This window comes from Euleptes europaea, chromosome 8 (assembly GCF_029931775.1).
Source record: "Euleptes europaea isolate rEulEur1 chromosome 8, rEulEur1.hap1, whole genome shotgun sequence".
NCBI lineage: Eukaryota > Metazoa > Chordata > Lepidosauria > Squamata > Sphaerodactylidae > Euleptes > Euleptes europaea.
The window spans coordinates 39553248-39573643 of NC_079319.1; the positions used below are offsets into that span (position 1 = coordinate 39553248).

Here is a 20396-nt window from a genome sequence, read left to right on the forward strand (position 1 = left end):
CTTGACCACTTGATATGCTGTAGTGATTATTAAGCTATGGTCCATGGAGCAGCATGAGTCTGCAGTGTCTCTGGTGCAAAATCACAGAAATAGCAGTAGAAGAAAAGAAGCTGAATGACATTTTCCATGTCACCAGCAAAAAAGACTGAATTGATACTTGACTCCAAACAAATTGATTTTACTATGCAAGCCCTAGCAATGCCTGTCTTCTTCCACTTATCCGTTAGCATATAGGGGTTGGATTTTAATGCATGAGCATCTCAGCTCGCCGATGATGGCTGAAGCATAAAAAAACCGTGTTTGATTTGCAGTGCAACACAAAGTTTAAGACTAGCTGGTCTACTGGATAACTCGTTGGTTGCTACTGATATTCCTGTACTTGAACAAAAAATATTCATTGTGTTTTATGCAACATTTATGTTAATATTAGGAACATAGTAAGGCTCTGGGAAAATATGAGATACTGCATAACTCACAACTTCACAGTCCAACTTGTAGGTTACTGTCTGTTTTATGGAGCAAGAGGAAATGTTGATATCATTACCATGTTGACTATAGTCATTGTTGTATGAATGTAAGCTATAAAATGTCTCCTGCTACAGTGATGATGAATCCTCCTTTGGCAGCCTTTGTTGGCAACTGTGAAAAATGAAAGCAGGTATTTGTTTTAAACATGACCTGTATTTTGACTCACACTGTGCTTTCAGGAGTTTGAAATGTAAATATCATGATATGATATGCTGGGGTGTAATGGCACTCTGTCAAGTTAAAGGCAAAACATACATCAGATTAATCACTGGTTTAGTTGCTGCAATGCTGTGAGAACCAATAGGAGAATACTAGTATGTGCAAATGAAGTTTGTGGAAGGGATCTTCAAAAGCACAATTGGAACCCAGCTGCCATTCAAACCCTCTCTGCACACAGAGACAGACAGAAAATGTTAGGCAGAACCCGAACCCTGCAGAATAGACTTGTAGGGCCTTAAAATACATTTTGCAAGATTGGTAAACTTTTTTACCAATTCCTGAACTATCATTTAATTGAAATTGTCTCAACACTCTCTGTAACATGATTGCATCACCAGGATTTTTGTTGTCTTGAAATTTCAGTGGCAGGCAAAGAATGACATGGCCACTTCAAGTGATGATAGGTAGAATAACAGTATTTTGGTGATAGGAGATAACTTAAAGATACAGGGTCATGCTGCAGTTGAACATTTCCCTACAATGAAACCAAATTCTGGAACTGTATATAAATTAGCATATCCTTGACAGTTCACAGAAATCAAGAGGCTGATTTCTGTCATCTGGTAGAGCCATTTTCCCAGAGGGTCTGTTCACAATGTCTATGTCAAAAAGGTGTGTTCACTTTGTGCTCCTAACAAGTCTGACGTGTAAAATATAGCATATGAATACAGCTATGTTTTTCTTTATGAACAAAATGGAATATAAAGCATTTTTTTATTATTAACTGTTTTGATGTTCTAAAACTGACATCTATAAACACTGTGGTACGATTTACTTTTAATTATTTGTATATTATGACAAAGGTACATGTGAACATTGCTCAGGAAGAAAATTAAAGCTTAATTGTTTTATTGGTGTTTCAGAATCAATGACTTGTACATTTTATTATCAGATATCTTCCTTGTTCTGGGCTTCAAAATAATGATTTATTTTAAACAATACATTATGACCTATTCGGGAATTTTCTTGGCTGACAACTCACAAATGCTTCTGTGCACTTTTGAAAAGGAGTCCTTTTTAATCCTTTTCAGTCCTTAAACAATTCTGGTGGATAACAATAAAGTTCATACTTCTAATATTTGGTGGGAAAGTCGGACGTAACATGAAAGAAGATACTGTCAGTAATCCTTAGTTCTAGAGTTCTAAAGGCTTGTGCCTCATTTAGGGGAAGTAGTACCTCGAAAGATACCCCCTTGGATTTGATTTTCTCACTGGTATTCTTGCTCCAGGATGAAGAAAAATCTTGCAATATTGTTTAGTTTATTTATTTACTATCATGGAACAGAAGGCAGTATATATAAGATTATCAAGAGGTCTCCTAGCCATTCATTTCTCACATTTCCTCCAAAGAGCTTGGGTTGGTGCATATCCTTTTTTTTTTCTTCAGCTGAGGCAGGCTAAGTTAAATTAAGAGATTTGCCCATGGTGACCCAGTGAACGTCATGTTCCAGGTAGGGATTTAACTGCAGGTATTCCTGGACAAAGTCTAACCAATATGCAATACTGGCTCTCTTTGAACCATAATTATTGTTACTGATATTGAAAAACAAACGCTCCTTGCTAGAGCTACTAATTCTTGCTCACCCTTAGCTCTTGGTATCTATCTGACCCCAGGCTTGCTACCCAGCTACTTTTGCACTCTGACCTCCCCTTTCTTGAGAAGTCTCTTTATGCAAGCCCATTTAAATTTTCTCCCCACGGCCTGGACCACGGGCAGATAGCCAGAGTCCCCTATGAGAAAAGGCTGTGTTCTTGTGCCTCTGGACAAGTTGAAACCGTGGCCCATGTACTACTACATTGCAAGCATGGCTCACTTTTACGGGAACAGGTCATCGAACCCCTACTGACAGATTGCCCTGGTGGCACTGATAAGGAGCTAGTTCGATTTCTTTTAAGTGATATTTATCCCCAGGTTACTGCAGGGGTTGCTAGCTTCCTGGGATTTATATTAAACTTTTAACTTTTAATGTTGTAAGGAAGATCTTCGTCAAAAGCTTATAAATCTCCCTTTAACCTCATTATGTACCTTTTTTATGCCAATAAAGGTGTGATTTGATTTTTCTTCATCCAAGAGGCATGGCAAGCTGAAAGGACCACTGTAAAAACCTACAAGATCATATATATATAAACAGGTCATTTCTGGATTATACTTCTTCATCACTCCCTAGCATGACTATATAGTGGAACTCTGCAACACGCCCCCCAGGAAGAGCTTTGACCTCTTTATAAAAGAGTCCCTGATTGTTCTGCTTACTTTGACCCATAAACCATAATAATTGCCATTCATTCCAATGGAAAAAAGTAGCAATCTACAGTGGCAAAAGCTACTGGATAAGCCAGCCACTGCTAAGGGATACTCACCAATGAAAGGATTTGTGTCTCCATTATGCTGCTTGTGAGTTTCTGCAATATATATGTCATTTCTTTGTCTCCCTTACCCGTCAAAATGGTAGGCATTATACTTACGAAGGCTTAGGGATCACTTGGTTTGTGTACATACATGTCATCACCATGTTATTTTGCAGCTTTAAACAATCGGCCTGGAAACTATCTGACCAGTCTGCAAAGCAGTCCAATTTGGAATATTTAAGATTTCCCCAGTTTAATCCCACTGACTTTGATGGGCAAAAGACTTGTGGCAAAAGAGGGTAATGCCTATGAATAATTTGTGTTTGCTGGTTGATTGGAAAATGCTTTCCACAGCATTGCAGCATGTAATAATGGGACTAATATTTCAAAAACTTATCTAGTGTTAATCTACTCAAGCTGCCACCTGAACAATGACAGCTGGTGGTTTTGAACTATTTCTTGGTTTTTTGTTGTTTTTAATAAGAATACTCTTAATCTATGCAGCCAAGGCAGAAATCAGTATGTAGTATAAACTCATGTATGACCATATTGTGCCTATGTGTACATGTTGGTCATACTGAGTTCAATGGGATTTAGTCCAAGGTAAGTGCACATAGGATTGCAATATTAGTTAACTTTCATTCACAGTAACTAAATATTAATTTAGAAATTGTATAACTTGTTTGCAAAAGTATAATTTGTACACGTCATACCTAGAGAACTGCAGACATCCTAGTAGGTATGCTGTGTTTCATGGCGTGCAGACAAAATAGCTTATATGTTTCAAAAAGTTTTATAAATTCTAAATCTGTGATAAACCAAAGCACTGCCCATTTATTTTATGAATGGAAAGACAGAGTGAAAATCTAGTTCCGAGTTCATGATTAATATTAAAACATTTCAGACATCATGATGAAATCTCTAAGTGATCTAACAATAATGTAGTATTTTTTATAATACCAGATTTATCCGTACCAGTGTAGTTCATTTGAGCTGATATCCATGTGTAATATATGGATGTTCTTTGAAAATTTGGTACCAGTTTTGAAAGTAAATATTACCTCTTATAAATTGGGTGGAAATATATATTTGTTCTCTTGATGAACAATTAATAAAAAGTAATAGAAGTCTTAAAAGTTGTATCCTACAGATTAGTAAATATGTTTCAGCACTAGTGACAGCATAGTGTTCAGACCTTGCCATTACCAGTTCCACAAATAGTTATGTTAATCACAAATAGGCAGGAACTTATGTCTTGCCTTATGAACTATTCTAATATCTATTCTACAAACTATTTTACAGTTAATTTCTAAAACTGAATTATCTGTACCACTTGAAACAACATGTATTATTTAGTATAACTAAAATGTGGACAGAAAAGTGATCTAACCTTTTAAAGAATTCGAGGCATGACACTTGGTCTCCCTTTTATGGAGGAAACTTTCTAACCTGTAATGCAGAAGTCTTACTATCCGCTGTCAACTTCATCTACTTGGCTAATACTTGAGGAGTAAGTTAGACTATCTGAACACAGAGACTCTGTCTCAAGGTACAGTGTATTGCTCTGGGTTTTTATTTATCCACCGTATGGCTACACGCAAAACACTGCAATATATAGTATGTGCAATATACTATACTGTTTAGATAAGAAGCCACTCATTGTTAAAAACCCAACCCTTATAATTGTATAGTGTGGGAGAGGCTGCCTACTAGCATATTATTTCTGAATTTTTGGACATAAGCATTGAAAGTACTGAAAACAGATGAGATGTTTGCAGATTTAAAAACAACTTTTTAAAATGGGGAACGTACTTCCACAGAAATCAAGAGCTTTATGCTTTCTTACATTTGATGCAGAGGTTGCAAGTAAATTGACAGCGTGGACCTGTGATCAGTGAGACCAGCCCAAGCCCACTGAAAGCCTGCTGTTTCATACTCTGTGTAGGATTGTGCTTCTGAGGGTGATCTTTGTGTGATCTTTGTCAAATGCATCTTTTTGTAATTTTAACCATTACATAAGAGACGTTTGCCTTTATACGGTTTTTTCCTGTCACACGTTTCCAATTATTCTTACAACTTTGTTCTGATGGGTGTGTGTATTGTATATGTGAATTTTAAAATGCAGCAATGAAGTGCTTGGTCAACAGCATAAATTCACTTGCTGTTTTACTGCACCACTCTGAATCGTTTGAAGGGGACAAGGGCAACTAACTACCAGGCTACGGGAGGGGGGGACTGCTTCCCAGGCTGGGCATTTCTAAGGAGAACTAAGCAAGCAGGTATGATTGCCTCCTAATGCCGGTTTGATCTCTGGAAACTGGCCTGGCTCTGGGACCTGGCTGTCACTCCCCGACCTCCGCAAACAGCCCACCCAGTGGAACTCCTTAGACTGAGGTCACTTTCAAACAGCCCAAATAATGCACTTTCAATCTACTTTCACTGCACCTTAACGATAGTTTGCAAGTGGATTTTGCCAGTTCACACAGTGCATTGAAAGTGCATTATGGGGGCTGTGTGAAAGTGCCCTGAACCTGACCTACAAGGGTGTAGAGCCATACCTTGGCTCGTGGCTCTTGCGTTACAGCCAGCCCTGTCCCCAGAATGGTTTCCAAGGGGGTTTGCTCGTGAGCACAACTGGAACTGCACCACAGAGAAACCAGAACTGATCATGCCCAACGGAAAGATTCGGTGGGGCTGACGATCCCCCAAGAAGTCTGGAATGGGTTTGCTGTTGGCAGTGGTAGACTGGGTCAAAATATTGGTTGCCAGGGGACAAAGGGGGCCCACCCACAACTATAAGGCTATCATTTAAGTTTTATAAGAAATAAATAAATTTTTCAAAAAATACATAAGTGGAAAAAAGGTACAATTAAAATTTAAATTGCATACAGTAAGAGTATTGGAACTTCTATTATATTTTCAAGCTACTAAAAGGTCCCAACAGAAGTTGGTTTCAGGTAGCCGGCTCAAGGTTGACTCAGCCTTCCAACCTTCCGAGGTCGGTTAAATGAGTACCCAGCTTGCTGGGGGTAAACGGAAGATGACTGCGGAAGGCACTGGCAAACCACCCCACAAACAAAGTCTGCCTAGGAAACTGTGGGATGTGACCTCACCCCATGGGTCAGGAATGACCCGGTGCTTGCACGGGGGACCTTTACCTTTTACCTAAAAGGTCATTAACATTTTAAACTTATTGTCTAATGTTTAAGAGGGCCCACTTTCCATCGGGCAAGCGGACTCCCTGGCCAGTCTGCCACTGGCTGTTGGGAACGGCTCGGGGAGCCACATCTGTGCGGAGCGGCCTCTCAATGGCTCCTTTACTTTAGAAAGAAGTCTCCCTGAAACGTCCAAGTACACGGACTTTAGGACTGGGCTCTTGATTCAACAGGCGGAGTCAAACATTTAAAATGTGCGTTTAAGAACTGGAAGTCCAGGTAGGGAGACGCGGCGTTTCTTCCCTAAATACTCGGGTGCACTCCGCCCACGCTTTGCAAAAGTCCCGGAGAGGGATCGCGCTGAGATTGGGGGGTGGGGGGTGGGGGGGTTGGCTGCCTTGGCAAGAAGTCGCTCCTGCCTTCAGCAGAGAAACCAGTCCCGGAGCGAAAGGGTGGCTGGGCGAGCGTTCCAAAGGGGCGGGGAGGAGGCGATTTCCAGCAGCCTCATTGGAGGAGGCGCACCAGCCCGGAGGGAACCCCCAAATCCCGGGACAATTAGCAGCCTGGCCAATTTGGGGGGAGAGGGAGAGAGAGAGAAGCGGCAGCTAATGGGCGAAAACGCACGGTCGCTTTAGCCTGCTTTCTTCCCTGTTCCAGCCAGGATGCAGCCAGGATCGAACGCACGTCCGTGCGTTCGATCCTGGCTGCATCCTGGCTGGAACAGGGAAGAAAGCAGGCTAAAGCGACCGTGCGTTTTCGCCCAATCTCTCTAATCCCGAACCCGGGGGGCGGGGGACCGGGCGCTCCTCGCCGCAAACGTGGCAAAGACCCCTCCTGAGAAAAGTGGGTGGTCGGCGGCGGGGGGGGGGGTGCAGTTCGCGACGGCCAGCCCAGCCCGTTTCCCCGCCCATCCCAAACCCTGGCCCGGGGCGAAAGTTTCTCCGCTGCCTGACGCTTAACCCTTGCAGGCTGCCGACGATGGGCTCCGGATCGGAAAGGCCTGGGGGAAGGAAGCCCCCGGGCCAGCATCGCGGTCGCTTGACGTCAGCAAGCAACCCCCCCCCCGCGCCCCAACCGCCTGACTTTCCGACCACTGATGGGGAGGTGGCCCGATTGCAAACGCCTTCAAAGTTTCCACCTTGTCCGCCCGCTGCTGGGTTGTGGTTGTTGCTGTTGTTGTTGTTTTTTTAATTTTATTTTAATTAAAGCAAATATATTTATGTCCCGATGTTTACATCGCGCCGCTTAATTACATTTCCGAGGCCGTCCCGCGCCCGTCTCCCGCCCCTGTCCCCTCGCCCCGTCCTAAATCACATTTTCATTAAAGGCTTTTAATAAGAAAACTCACTTGACCGCCATTCATTACCCGCATCCCTTCCCGCGCGCCCGAGCGCCTTTAGCCAGCCGCTCATTTATCCCCTGACTCCTGCCAAGCAGATCCGCCGCCGCCGACTGCTGCCAGGGACGGGAACACTCATAATTATTTGTCAAAGTCTGCAAAGTGTATTATCCCCCCCCTTTTTTTTCTAGCGGTAATTAGTTACCATAGCATCTAATACGTAAATGTGCCCAGAGCACACCATTAACAGTTAAACGGAGGATTCAATTTAACACATGATTATATCTTTCATAAGTCATTATATTAGGAAAGTCAATGTCACTCATGCTGGGACAATCGCGGGATTGGAACCGGGGCGAAGCGGGGGGGGCGAAGCAGGGACGGGGGGCTGCCTGCCTTGGCAACCAAGGTGGAAAAAGAGGAAAGGGGGCGCGCTGGGGCCAGCCAAACGGTCCTCGTTCGAGGGGGGGGGCTTGAAACGGAACAAAAGCTCGTCGAGGGGCATTTTTACCGCTGATTAAGTGATCCGTCAAGCCGGGGAAGGGGGGGAAGGGGGGGAAGGGGGGGAAGGGGAAGGGGGGGAAGGGGGGGAGCGGCAGAGGCCGAGAGAGACCCAGAAGGGGAGCGCCGGAGGGAGGGAGCTGCGAGGCGGAGCGATTGGCGAGCCCTGGGCCGGGCCTCGACGGGCGCGGGCAGCTGCCAGCCACGCCGCCCATTGCCCCGCGCCAGGGGAGGGAAGCGAAGCGGGGCAAGGCGCCAGGTTTCACACGCGGAGCAAACGCGGGTCAAGACAGCGCGGCCGGGCCGGGAGGCGAGAGGGGAGCTGCCCTCGCCCAGCCTCTGGGAGGCAGGGCTCTCGGGGAAGACGGAGCGACGGCTCGGGAGGAGAAGGCTCCCCGGGGGTGCAGAGGCGGCTCACTGAGTCTCAGAAGGCCGGTGGCCTTTCTAACCTCCCTGATCTCCCCCGACAACCGAAATGCCCAAGTCCAGAGAGCCCCGGCGAGTGCTAAAGGGGCAACAAACCCGTTGCTCCGGCGCTTCGCCAAAACACAGAGGGGAACCACGCCGAGAGACCACCGGGGAGCGATGCGTCGGTCAAGACCCTCTGGGGGCAGCAGGGAAGGGACCAGAGTGACGGAAAGGAGCCCTGCGGAAGCCAGGCCTGGCCAGATCTCTCTGCCAAAGGCCGCAACCCACACCCGGGGGAAGTCAAGGCCCCACATCCTGGACCACCTCGAGTTTCCCATGGCCCGTCCAAGAGCTCCAGCATCAGGAGCGCGGGCAAACCCGGCTGCCACCGAGGAGCACAAAGGCGCCACCGCCGTCCTCTAAACAAGTCAATGTATCTAGTCAATGCAAAGTTTGTCACTGGAAACAAGGAGAGTTGGGGAGGTGCTGCCCAGTTTTGGGCATGCAGGCAAGGGCTGGCTCCGAACCAGATGTCCCAGGGCGGCCGCAAAGCCAGCACGCCCAGCTGACTGCAAGCCGATGTTCCAAGGGAGGCCGGACACTTCTGCAGGGGAGGTTTTGCCTCGGATTTGCCACTCTTTAGATGCACTAAGGGAAGATGACTGGCAAACCACCCCGTAAACAAGGTTTACTAGGTCTGCCTACTAGGTCCCCCCATCCATATTCTCCAAACTCAACAATAAGCCCCCATGCAGAGTTTTGAGAATTCGGATGGGAAAAATGTGCATCTAGAGAGTGGCAAATCCAAGGCAAAACCTCCCCATGCATAAATGGCCTTTGGACAAGTCCTTGAACTCAACTCCCCGGAGCCCTTTTGCCGGGCGAGTCTTGTTCCAGGCCCCGAGTACAGCGCCCTCCCTAGCCCTGAGTTTCCCAGCGTCCTCACCTAGGCGAGGGCCGGCTGGATTTCTGCGGGAGGGCCCAGGAAGCGGTGGCGACCCTCCTAGCCCTGGAGTCCTGGCGCTATTCATACACGCACGTCTGAAGGGGTGGTGGTGGTGATAGCCGGGCTCTGCCTGTGCTTAATTCCTAATCAGGATGATGGACAGCAGAGACGGAACAATACAAACTAATGGCTGTGTTGCTGATCACTTTACCCCTTGATTAAAGACACCCAATTACGGCGCAGAACAGTGTCGTAATTATGTCCCTTAATCACATCCAGGAGGTCTAATTGCCTTAACGATGTGTTTCATTAAATGAATTTAGGTATTATAGTCGACAGTTTTCATACACAGTTGTTTTCAAATTAACATAATATTAGACATCGTCATGGAAATTGTTTTAATAATCATAATTAGGCGCGCCCGGGCTTTGTCTGGTAAATGCTGAGAGACGGTTCTCTCCCGGCGCCTGGGGCAGAGATGCCCACCCTGCCTGGGCCGCTTTCGCCGCGCTTTACAGTTATGCCTCTTGAAAAGTTACAGGTTCTGATTAATCTCCCTGGATGCCAAGTGGAGCAGAAAGTCTTTATCCGCTCTCGCCCACCGCTCCCCCTCAGCACGTCGGGACATTTAGCGGGGAGGGCCCTTCCTCAGCCATAAACACCCACCAGGCTGCGTGTCTGGCCCTGGCCCGCAGCTACGAGCCGGGGGCACGCCGACGCGTGGCCCCAACCGAAGCCAAGCCAAGCCGCTCCGAAGCTGGCCACTGCCACAAAGAGAAGAAACTTGCCCGACCCAACGAGATGGCAGCGGCTTCCTGAAACTACCTGCACTGGCCAGGTAGAGCGAAACCGCCCAGTTTGTTTGTGGAGTCCTTCCACACACACACTGGCATAAATCCAGAGTTTGTCCGAATTAACTCCGGCGTATTCGGCGCCATGTAATCCCTTAAATAGATTGGGATTCCCCCCCCCTCCCATCCCAAATCTGATTTTCTTCCGTTAGAAGCAAGAATCTGGCGGCCACTTTTCTTCTCCTTGGCAGTATTTATAAATACTGGGTAGTCTTTCAAACCGTCCCACTCTTCCACACACTGGCATAAATAAAATAAAAACAACTGGACAGTAGCGATGCCCTTTCTCTTAAAACCGTGTCTACTTGAACCAACTAAACGGGGGGGGGGTTGGGCTTTTGCCCCCTTACAAAGCACGTCATGGTAAAGATTTGTTCAAAATATTTTAATAAAGATTCTTTCCGACATAGATACACGTACAAACCACCATACATAGCTGTCATCATTTGATTGACCTATTTAATATATATCACTCTTTACACATCCATGACCTGGCAAGAGATCCATCACGGCTCTCATTTCGCCATCCAGAGCTGACAGGCTGAATTTGGATTATCAGCAAGTAGTGGGAAATAGCAGGCCTGGGGAGGGGGGGGGAGAGTTTCGGATTTACACTTCATTGACAGCCTGAGCCACAATCCAGTTCTGCCAAAATGATCGGATCCCAGTCCCACGAACCGTCAAGGGCAGACAGACAGCCCCAGCCACGGCCCCATTAAGTTTAATCGCTAATATTTAAAGGGAGACCCCCAAAGCACACTTTCCCCTTGGAAACAAGTCTCATGACATTACGTGGGATTTACTTCCATGTAAATGTAATCCCAGCAGGAACCAGCCGCCCGATCCACAAACCTGTCTGCCTGAAATAGATTTCCAACTACTTGATCTTACAATGCTAAAACCCCTCTTACTCGGATGGACATCGAAACCGAAAACGAGGAGGCTTGCTCCCAAGTAAATGTAACAAGGATTCAGACGTGAAGTAGCCGAACCTATTTCGATTTGACTCGGTTGTGGGTCAGAAACTCCTCCGTTTAACCCCTGGCGCTTCGGCTTAAGCGGGTTGGGGACTGTTTAAGAAAGGGAAAGAGGTCCACACACAAACTCACTTTAAAATCTACCTTGGGGGGAAACCACGACTCCTTGACTCCTCAGCCTCATATCATTCATGGGGAGGGGGGGCGGGGGAATGTGTGAAACAACCGCAAAGACCTTCAGACAGAAGAATTTTCATAATCTATGGTTAAAACTCCCCATGTTAACGCGGTTGTGTGTGTGTGTGTGTGGGGGGGATATCTTGGTTTGCAAAATCTGGATCGGAGCTACCTGCCACCCTAATATTAGTCACATTACATAGCTCGAGACAGGGATCCCTTCACGCTGCACAGAGTTTCTAGACTCGGGCAGCCCAGTTCACTGAAGCCATTAAGAATACACCTCTCCTGTCATTTTTTTTTTTTTTTGGACTGAAGCGATTTATTAAAGCTCAATTTATAAATACAGGATGATGCAAAAATCCAGATGACCTTCATAAGCCCCAACAGCTCGGATACATCAAGATTTCTGGTTCATAATGTCCTTGGCAAATCAACGCTTTAAACACTTGGCACGAGTTATTGGGAATGTTCAGAAGCATTGAAAAAAAGAAAAAGAAATCACCTAAGACCCCCATGACCTTATCACAGGATGACTATTATTGGCGTGAAAGGGTCATTGAAATAAATAGCACGTCCTCTTGCACACAGGATTGCAAAGTGAAAAAGAAACAAGGTGCACATCTTTCAAAAGTAATAATAATAATAATAATAACAATAAACCTGCATGACTTCAGCCACACTAATAAGGAGTTCGCCTCCTCTTTGTAAACTCACTCTCTGCCAAAACTTTGCGCATTTTCACAGGCTCAGAAGTTTAGAGGAAATTTAAAAAATGCAAGTATTTTCAGAACATTTTTTTTTGCGCGTGTCTAAACTCACGAAGTCTATATTTCAAGTTTGCTCGTTTCCTGGCTCAGAAGCAAAAAACAAAACAAAAACCGAACCAAACAACAAAAAAGTAAAACAACGGTGTTTTTTTTTTTAAAAACTTTTTAAGTGCCCTTCTTGATTTGTCTGAGTTGACAATCCACCTGGCTTCCTCCACATCTGTTCCTTCTTCGAGTCCGGCCAACGCCCCCCCCCCTTTCTTGGTCTTCCGGCAAAAGTTCCCAATACTTGGAGGTTTCAAGAAAAGCGTGTGGAGCGCGGAGGATTTTCCTCCCCAGAGATTCTCTCTCACTCTCTCTTCCACACCCCCCCACTCAAACAAAAACATACACCCCCCCCCAATGCGACTCTTATTCTGCGTATGTCTTAAACTTCGCTGAGGTTTCAGTTGCGCGCAAATCCCCCCCCTCCCTCGGCCCCAGTAGCACCCCCCACCCCACCCCCTCCTCAAGGCGGCTGCAGCAGAAGTCCTGCCCGGGTAAGGAAAGCAGGCAGGCTCGGGCTGGAGTTTCTGGTCTCCGTCAATACAGGTGTGTGTCCGTCTAGACACAGGTGCTTCTCTGCGTGTGTGTGCGTGCGTGCGCGCGTCTCTCTCTCTGTCTCTAAGGCTTCTCCGTGCACTGTTTGCAGAGGCTGGACGAGACGCTGTTGAAGAGGGCACATTTCTCCGGGCACGAGGTGGCGGGCGGCAGGCCGGCGCTGAAGGGGTAGGCGGCGGCCGCCTGCTCGTAGGCCCCCAGGGCCGGGTGGAGGGCCGCGGCCGCCGCCGCCGCCGCCGCCGCGGCCGCCGAGCCGGGCAGGGAGGCGGCGGAGACGGCCTGGCCCTGGTTGAGATAGGCGACGAGGCGGCGCATCTCGTCGAGGGCCTGCGCCTGCATGAGGATGTAGTTCTTGGCCAGCAGCAGCGTGGCGATCTTGGAGAGCTTGCGCACCGACGGGCTGTGCGCGTAGGGGATGACGGCCCGCAGCTCGTCCAGCGCGTCGTTGAGGTCGTGCATGCGCCGCCGCTCGCGGGCGTTGATGTTGAGGCGCAGCGCCTTCTGCTCCTTGGACTTCTTGGGGCCCCCGACGCCGTGCGCGCCCCCCCCGCCGCCGCCGCCGCCCTCGGGGGCCTTGAGGAGGGCGCCCCCCGCGCCGCCGCCCGCGCCCCCCGGCCCCCGCAGCAGCAGCTCGCAGCGCCCGTCGCTGTCGTCGTCGGGGCTCTGCTCGCCGCCGCTGCTCTCCGCCGCCGAGCCGCGGCCCGGCCCGAAGGGGACGCCCAGCGCCTCGCCGGCCCCCAGCGCCCCGCCGCCTTCCCGCAGCAGCGCCGCCGCCTCCGACTCGGCCGCCTCGTAGCAGCCCAGCGGCGAGGGCGGCTGGCGCGGCGGCGGCGGCGGGTGGGCGGCCAGCTCCAGCCCGGGGGGCGAGCGGAAGGCGGACTCCATCCTCTTGGTCGCCGCGCCCAGGCTCTTGTGGAACAAGTCCTCCTCGGCCGCCAGGCTCAGCGCCCTCTCCATGCTCGCCCCGCCGCCGCCGCCGCCGCCGCCGCCGCCTCGCCCCTCCTCCTCCTCCTCCTCCTCCTCCTCCTCCTCTCCGCCGGGCCGGGGCTGCGCCTGGGGCCGAGCCGAGGGGCTCCCCCCTCTCCCCCCCGCGAGAGCGCCTCCTCGCCCTCCCGGCCCCCGGGACGCGCGCTCCTCCTCGCCGCCGCCCAAGGGCTCAGGCACGGGGAGCGCCCAGCCGGCCCGTCGCGCCGCCGATCTGGCTCCGATTCCCCGCCACGAGGCTGCCGGGCTCCATCCACAAGGCGACAGGCCGGCGGAGATGGGGGGGGGGGAGCCGCCGCCTCCGCCGCCGCCGCCGCGCTGGCTTCTCCTGCCGCCGCCGCCGCCGCCCTGCTCGCCGCCCCAGACGGGGGAGTCCTTCTAGCTCGCGCTCTCGCCGCCGAGGCGGTTATGAAGCCGCCTCCGGGCCCGGGGGGACGCCGCTCTCCGCCCACTCCGGGGCCACGGACGGGGCGAGGAGGGTCCCCGGCGGCGAGGCCGGGCGCGGCGGAGCGGCGAGGCCGGGCGGCGGCTGGCGCTTTATGCGAGGCGCCCGCCCCGCTGCCGTCTCGTGCCGGCCATCTGCAGGCGCGGCGCGGCGCAGATGGTGGCGAGGCGGCGCCTCGGCTCGGGGAGCCCGGCGGCCGCCTCCCGCCTGCCACGCTCGACGTGTGCGGCGCCTGGCGCGCCTCGCGGAGCGCGCCGCCCGGGGGGCGCTCGCCCACTCCCCCCGCGCCGCGCCGCGGACTTTCCCGCCCGGGGCTGCGGGCCGGCTTGGGCGCCGGGGTGACCCCCCTCTGCGCCCGCCCCCCAACTCTGCGCTGGGGGTGGGTGGGGAGGGGGGTAGGACCGGCTCTGTGTTGGCCGTCGAATTTCACCTGGGGGGTTAGCAAAGCTCAGCCGGTTCCTTGAGTTTCAATCTGAGGACCCCCCCTTTTTGGGGGGGGCAACGGGGGTTTCCTTCCACTAATTCGGCAGCCCACCCCCCTTCCACGGGTGCCCCTAAGATCCTCATGGACCCTCACATACTGAATAAGTAAGAAATCGACAGCTGGACTCGAATAGCCCTCTGCCCCAACTTCCCGGAGATTCTTAACACCCACGGCTTCTTGGGTGGAAACTTTAGCTGAACTTGGAATTGGCTTGCTTGACAGAACACACTTGAGGTTGCCTTATACTGAATCAGACCTTTGGGCCATCGAAGACAGCATTGTCTACTCAGACCGGCAGCTGCTCTCCAGAGTCTCAGGCAGAGAGGTCTTTCCCATCACCTACTCGCCTAGTCCCTTTAACTGGAGATGCCGGGGACTGAACCTGGGTCCTTCTGCACGCAAAGCAGAGGCTCCACCAGTGACGTTTCCACGTGACGTTTCCAAGAAAAGGGCTGTTGAAGACTGCCCTCGCAATTCCTTGGGCGTCAATGGGATTCGGTCCCCATCGATCAAACAAAGTATGGATTTATACTGTAGGGATCGTGCGATCGCTCCCTCCCTTTCCCGAAAGAGGCTGTCCCCGGAACTCCAGCCTTCTGCGCTGCTCGTGCAATTAATAAGCCCTGCCTTGTCTCAGGACTACTTTTCCAGCGAGCGCTTCGCCCCCCCCCCATGTCTGCCCAGCTGATCCTCTAGGATCAAGCAGCCGTTTCGGTTTTACTGCAAGCTCACACAAAGCCCCGGGCGTTATAATGACATGGTCTAATTTTTCTCTCTCATTCTGATGACATCACTAAATAACATTTCCCAACACTTCCATTAAATCACGCTTATGTGACAGAATAACTGAAGGCTATGAAATTTTGGGTTTCTCTGGTTTCATTAAAAACCTTTTAATTGTGTCTTTCACAGTTGGCCCCAGGTGTTGGACTCTTTTCATTACATCTTGCTCTAATGTGATGAAATTCTAATTCTCTCCTTACCATATGGTTAAATTTCCCCGCTGAGAATTAGTTGAAAAAGAAGAAATAATCTATTAATCTCTGTAATAGATTCACAAATGAGGTTTGCCACAGACCCTTGTTTTTGAATGGTAATAGCGGGAACAGTTGGGTGTCTTGTTCCCGCAAAGAAAAGGAGCAGGCGACGACAGACCCCCGCTCGGATTTTTCACCTGGAAAAGAATGAAAAGAAGCCAAGCGACAGATCCTCCCTCGCCCCCCAGCCCCCCAAGCAATTGCCTAGAGATTTCCAGCCAGCCAGCACCGGGGTCCGACACCACATCTCTTGCTCCTGCAAGGAGAAAGCATCTCTGCCTCCCCCTCCCCGTTTTTCTCACCCCTCCACCCCGTCTACTATTCGACTCCAGTCCCTGGATGAGCCTCCGACTCCCCACCCTTCCACCGCGCGTCCCTTCTTCCTTAACACGCGGCTCTGTTTGTGCCTGTCGTCGCTTATTGTTTTTCCAATTGGCATCTTCATTTTCTCTGGGACCATAAACAGAAAGCCTTTTAATCAGCAGCAGAAGCTTTACCCGTTTAGTACCGACTTGTAAAACTTCTCCGATCGCTTAAGGATGACGGAGACTATTATGATGATATGCATTTTCTCCGCGCCGGGCGTCGGTTCTTGGAAACCGATTTGGCTGCCGGGCACCGATCTGGTACGCTTCATTAATCCGCCCACCCCCCTTTTTTTTTTTTGTAGAAAACTTTTCGGATGGCGGTTCACCTTGCCCAGTAAGCAGTTTAGGACAGGAGAGCTCAGATATTGATACGATGTCAAAGGCGTTTTCATCATTCTCGCCACCGTCAGAGCCCAGGCGGCGGGCAGAAGGAGGGACTGGTTAGGCGAGTGATTGATGCCCTGTCGCTCTCTGGACAGGTGGGCCGCTCTGCAACGAACAGGTGCAAGAAATGTAAGGTCATCCCGGTAACAAAGAGGCTTGAGGCGTTGAGAGCCTTTCCATCCCTCCCAGTGGGTCTGTCCTTTCCCCTCCTAAAGGGGAGGGGGTCAGTGGCTTCCAGATTGAATGCACCATTCCCTCCTCACTCTGCGTTTCCATCTTTTCCCTTTCCTCTTTTTGCACTAGCCTCTGGCTAGCCTTGAAAAAAGAGAGAGAGAAAGAAAGAAAGAAACTCTCTTTGAGCATTCAGCCTCAACAAACCGGGAGTGACGTAGTTGTGAAATTCCTGCATTGTGCAGGGGGTTGGACTAGATGACCTTGGTGGTCCCTTCCAGCTCTATGATTCTAGTTCTCAACCCCTTTTGCTTCTGGATCTGTCGCCTCCTCCGCAGCAAACTCTTCTCGGATTCCCTAGAGAAAAGGGAGCTGTTCAATAGTCCCCACTAACTTTTGTTTGGAAGCAAGCAGAAGAATTTATAGAAGCTTTAAATACAGGGCTTATAAAAAACACCCGAGGAATGGCCTTTGTGGTTTACGCACTCGTAAACTTTTGCTGATTGCTTCTGGGAAGTTGTCGGGCATTTAACACGGCATTTATCTTACAGCGCCGTGAAAGCACATCTGCCCGGTGTCTCGTTACCTGCTTTAATTGCGGCAGCCCCGGGTCCCCCGGGGGCCGCCCGCCCTCTCCGTCGTGATGTCACCCGCCAGCAGCCCTCGGTCTGGGGGACGGAGGAGGGGAGGCCGCGCCAGGAGCCAACAAATCAAGCCTCTCGGTCACCCAACTGCCGGAGAAACGTCAACTGCCGGTGAACTTTCCCAGGCTGCGGGGCGGCGCTTCCCTTTGCAACCGAGAAGGACGCCCCGTCGCAAAAGCAGGGCGTCCCACTCAGTACGCGCAAAGTATCTCCCCAGACAGGCCAAAGGCGACCCTGCTGCGGTCGACAGATGCTTCTGGCCAGCAAGTCCTTTGCCCGTCAATGGGGAGGGGCCCTGGCTCGGTGGTAGAGCACCTGCTTGTCATGCAGAAGGTCCCAGGTCCAGTCCCCGGCATCTCCAGTTAAAGGGACTAGGCAAGTAGGCGATAGAATAGAATCATAGAATCGCAGAGTTGGAAGGGACCACCCAGGGTCATCTAGTCCAACCCCCTGCACAAGGCCGGACATTCACAACTACCTCCCCCACACACACCCAGTGACCCCTACTCCATGCCCTGAAGATGGCCAAGGTGCCCTCCCTCTCAGCACCTGCTTAAGGTCATAGAATCAGCATTGCTGACAGATGGCCATCTAGCCTCTTCTTAAAAACCTCCAGGGAAGATGTGAAAGACCTCTTCCCCAGACTCTAGAGAGCCGCTGCCGGTCCGAGTGGGCAATTCTGACTTGGATGGACCCAGGGCCTGGTTCAGTATAAGCCAGCTTCATGTGCTCAAAAGGCCCCAACAACACTGAAGCAAGTCCCGCCGTGCTCACTGGAGTTTGCTCCCAGCCAGGCAGTGGGCTTGCAACCGGAAGGGTGGCCAGTGAATAGTTCCCTGTAGGCTACAACTAAGGCTTCAGCGTTTCACCCAGGTCCTCCGCACATCTACGTGGAAATAACTTCTAACAGAAACCCAGTCAAAGCTCAGTTGCCAGGTGTGTTTCTTTCTTCACTGCCGATAACATCAAGTAATGATGACTTGAAGCTGCGAAAAAAGGCGCCACAGTTTCGTCCTTTGCCTCGTCTCAAACACGCAAACACCCTCTCAGACACAGTATTCACACGTTCAGCCGCGAATCGAGTGATGAGATACCAAAGCATGCTCGTCGTGTGAACACACTTCTGTAGAACAGCTCTCAAGGAAAGGGCTTGAAAACTGCCCCCTGTGTCCCACATATCAGTTCATGTAATTCTCATCTTTCTAAAACAACAACAACACCGATTTATCCCAAGGGAACTGCTTAGTTATTATTCTAATTATTTAAGTAATATTCCAGAGATATGACGCTCAAATTGATGTCAATGGGACATCCTTTCAGCGATGTACCGTCAGAATAGCAGCCTTTTAAAAAGTTTAAGTTATTTACAGTCTGCCTTTCTCACTGGGACTCGGATCAACAGGATGGACTTCCAATGAAGGATGCAATAGGGCCTGGATTGCAGAAATATGGGGCGAAAGCCTAAGGCACCAGCCTCTTTTTCAGTTTGTAGTAACAGATATTTCGGTGAGATTTATCTGAGATTAGAAGGTTGTGTGCGGTATGTGGATTACAGCTCAATAATTCGAGAGTAGCTCTAGCTATATATATATCTTTCTATATGTCTGTCTGGTAATACACTAGCTGGGCTTCGTTTTGCTATGAGAATCTTATGATGCAGTGGTAGGCACACGTTTACTGGTTGGAAGCATACTTTAAACAGATTACAGATAGCTTCACAGCATCCGGAATAGTAGGTGCTTCTAAAGCTTGGGAAAGATGCATCTTTTGTGACATGCGTAGAAATAACACGCTGATATTTGAGTGGTGGGTTCAGGCCGCCACCCTTTACTCTCACCTGGACATTTCAGAGGGTTGAATCCTGGTTATCTGATGATTTCCCAACAGAATCGACAAGGCTGCAAACCATTCCTAGGCGTACCTCAGAGCAGAAGTTACTACGTCTTACTTCCGAGTAGACATATTTCGGATTGGGTTGCCAGTGTCTTACTACCCTGGCCTAAACATCGTTAGAACTTGTCTAGCAGACTATTTCCTTATATCTTGTTTTCATATCATAAATTGGGGATTGGGGGTGTACGTGATATGCCAGGATGATGTTTTCGCACACACCCCTGGAATGGTTTCTTCTCCCCCTGCCCTTGCCCAAATTCACCAGACGCTTTCAGAGTCCTGTTAGGAAGGGCACTGTTAGTGCTGACAAACTTTGGCCCCTATATGGCCAAAGTTAATTATGATGAAGGCTGCAAACCTATGTGCACCTACCCGGGAGTAAGTCTCATTCCATCCTGTAGAAGTTTGCTTCTGAGTCCACGTGCTGAGGATCGCGCTGCGCATCCTCTGGATCCCAATGGATCGCACAGAGGTCGCAGTGAGACCGAGCTTGCCAGATCGCGAGACTTCGGTCCCAGTGAAAGATGCGCAGGGCAAGGCTGTTGGTTTGGCAGGTCGGGGGCTTTTGGGTGCCTCTGTGGAGCGAGAGCCCCCAGTGAAGCAGAATGATGCTCAGGCGGTCGAGATCTTTCTTGTCTCGATCAGACGACACGTCATGACCTCTGTTAGGTCACGGTGGGTGGTGGGTGGGTGGAAGAGAAGCGACAGACGAAACATTTCTCACTAGCACAGGGAAGGGGAGAGACTGGGAATCTTCGCAGACCATACAGAGGACCAGAAGATGGAAAGGATCCAGCAAGAAAAAAGACCCTAAATCGTCTGCATTCGGAAAGCGACCCTCCCTTTTCTTGTGAATTACTTTCGTGTGTTTCCACAGCATCATACCCAAGAGTATTTGTTTTAAAAAATGTAACGGGTGCTTCCAAAGCCCCAGCAGCTCCCGGGCCTTTACTCGGGCACTTCTCGAAAGGCGCTCGAGTCGTCAAGAGCAGCGGGGGCAGGTCTGGCGGCGGCGGGGAAAGCAGGCAAGGGAACCCTTCCCCCTGGCAGGCAGCTTCCCTTTCGATCGGGTGAACCAACAGGGTTAAACTAACACAACCCCAGGAGCTGATCCCATCATTAAAACAATCCTATTAGCTGTTCACTTAACAGTTCCCTAAGCGCCA

General features: G+C 50.2%; 1 protein-coding gene across 1 annotated transcript; it reads right to left on the reverse strand.

Moving 5' to 3' along the window:
* Positions 1–12883: 12883 nt before the first annotated feature.
* BHLHE22 (basic helix-loop-helix family member e22) lies at positions 12884–13778 on the reverse strand. Its single transcript, XM_056854715.1, has one exon. The coding sequence runs from the start codon at positions 13775–13777 to the stop codon at positions 12884–12886; it is 894 nt and encodes a 297-aa protein (XP_056710693.1). The 5' UTR covers position 13778.
* Between the last annotated feature and the right edge of the window lie 6618 nt (positions 13779–20396).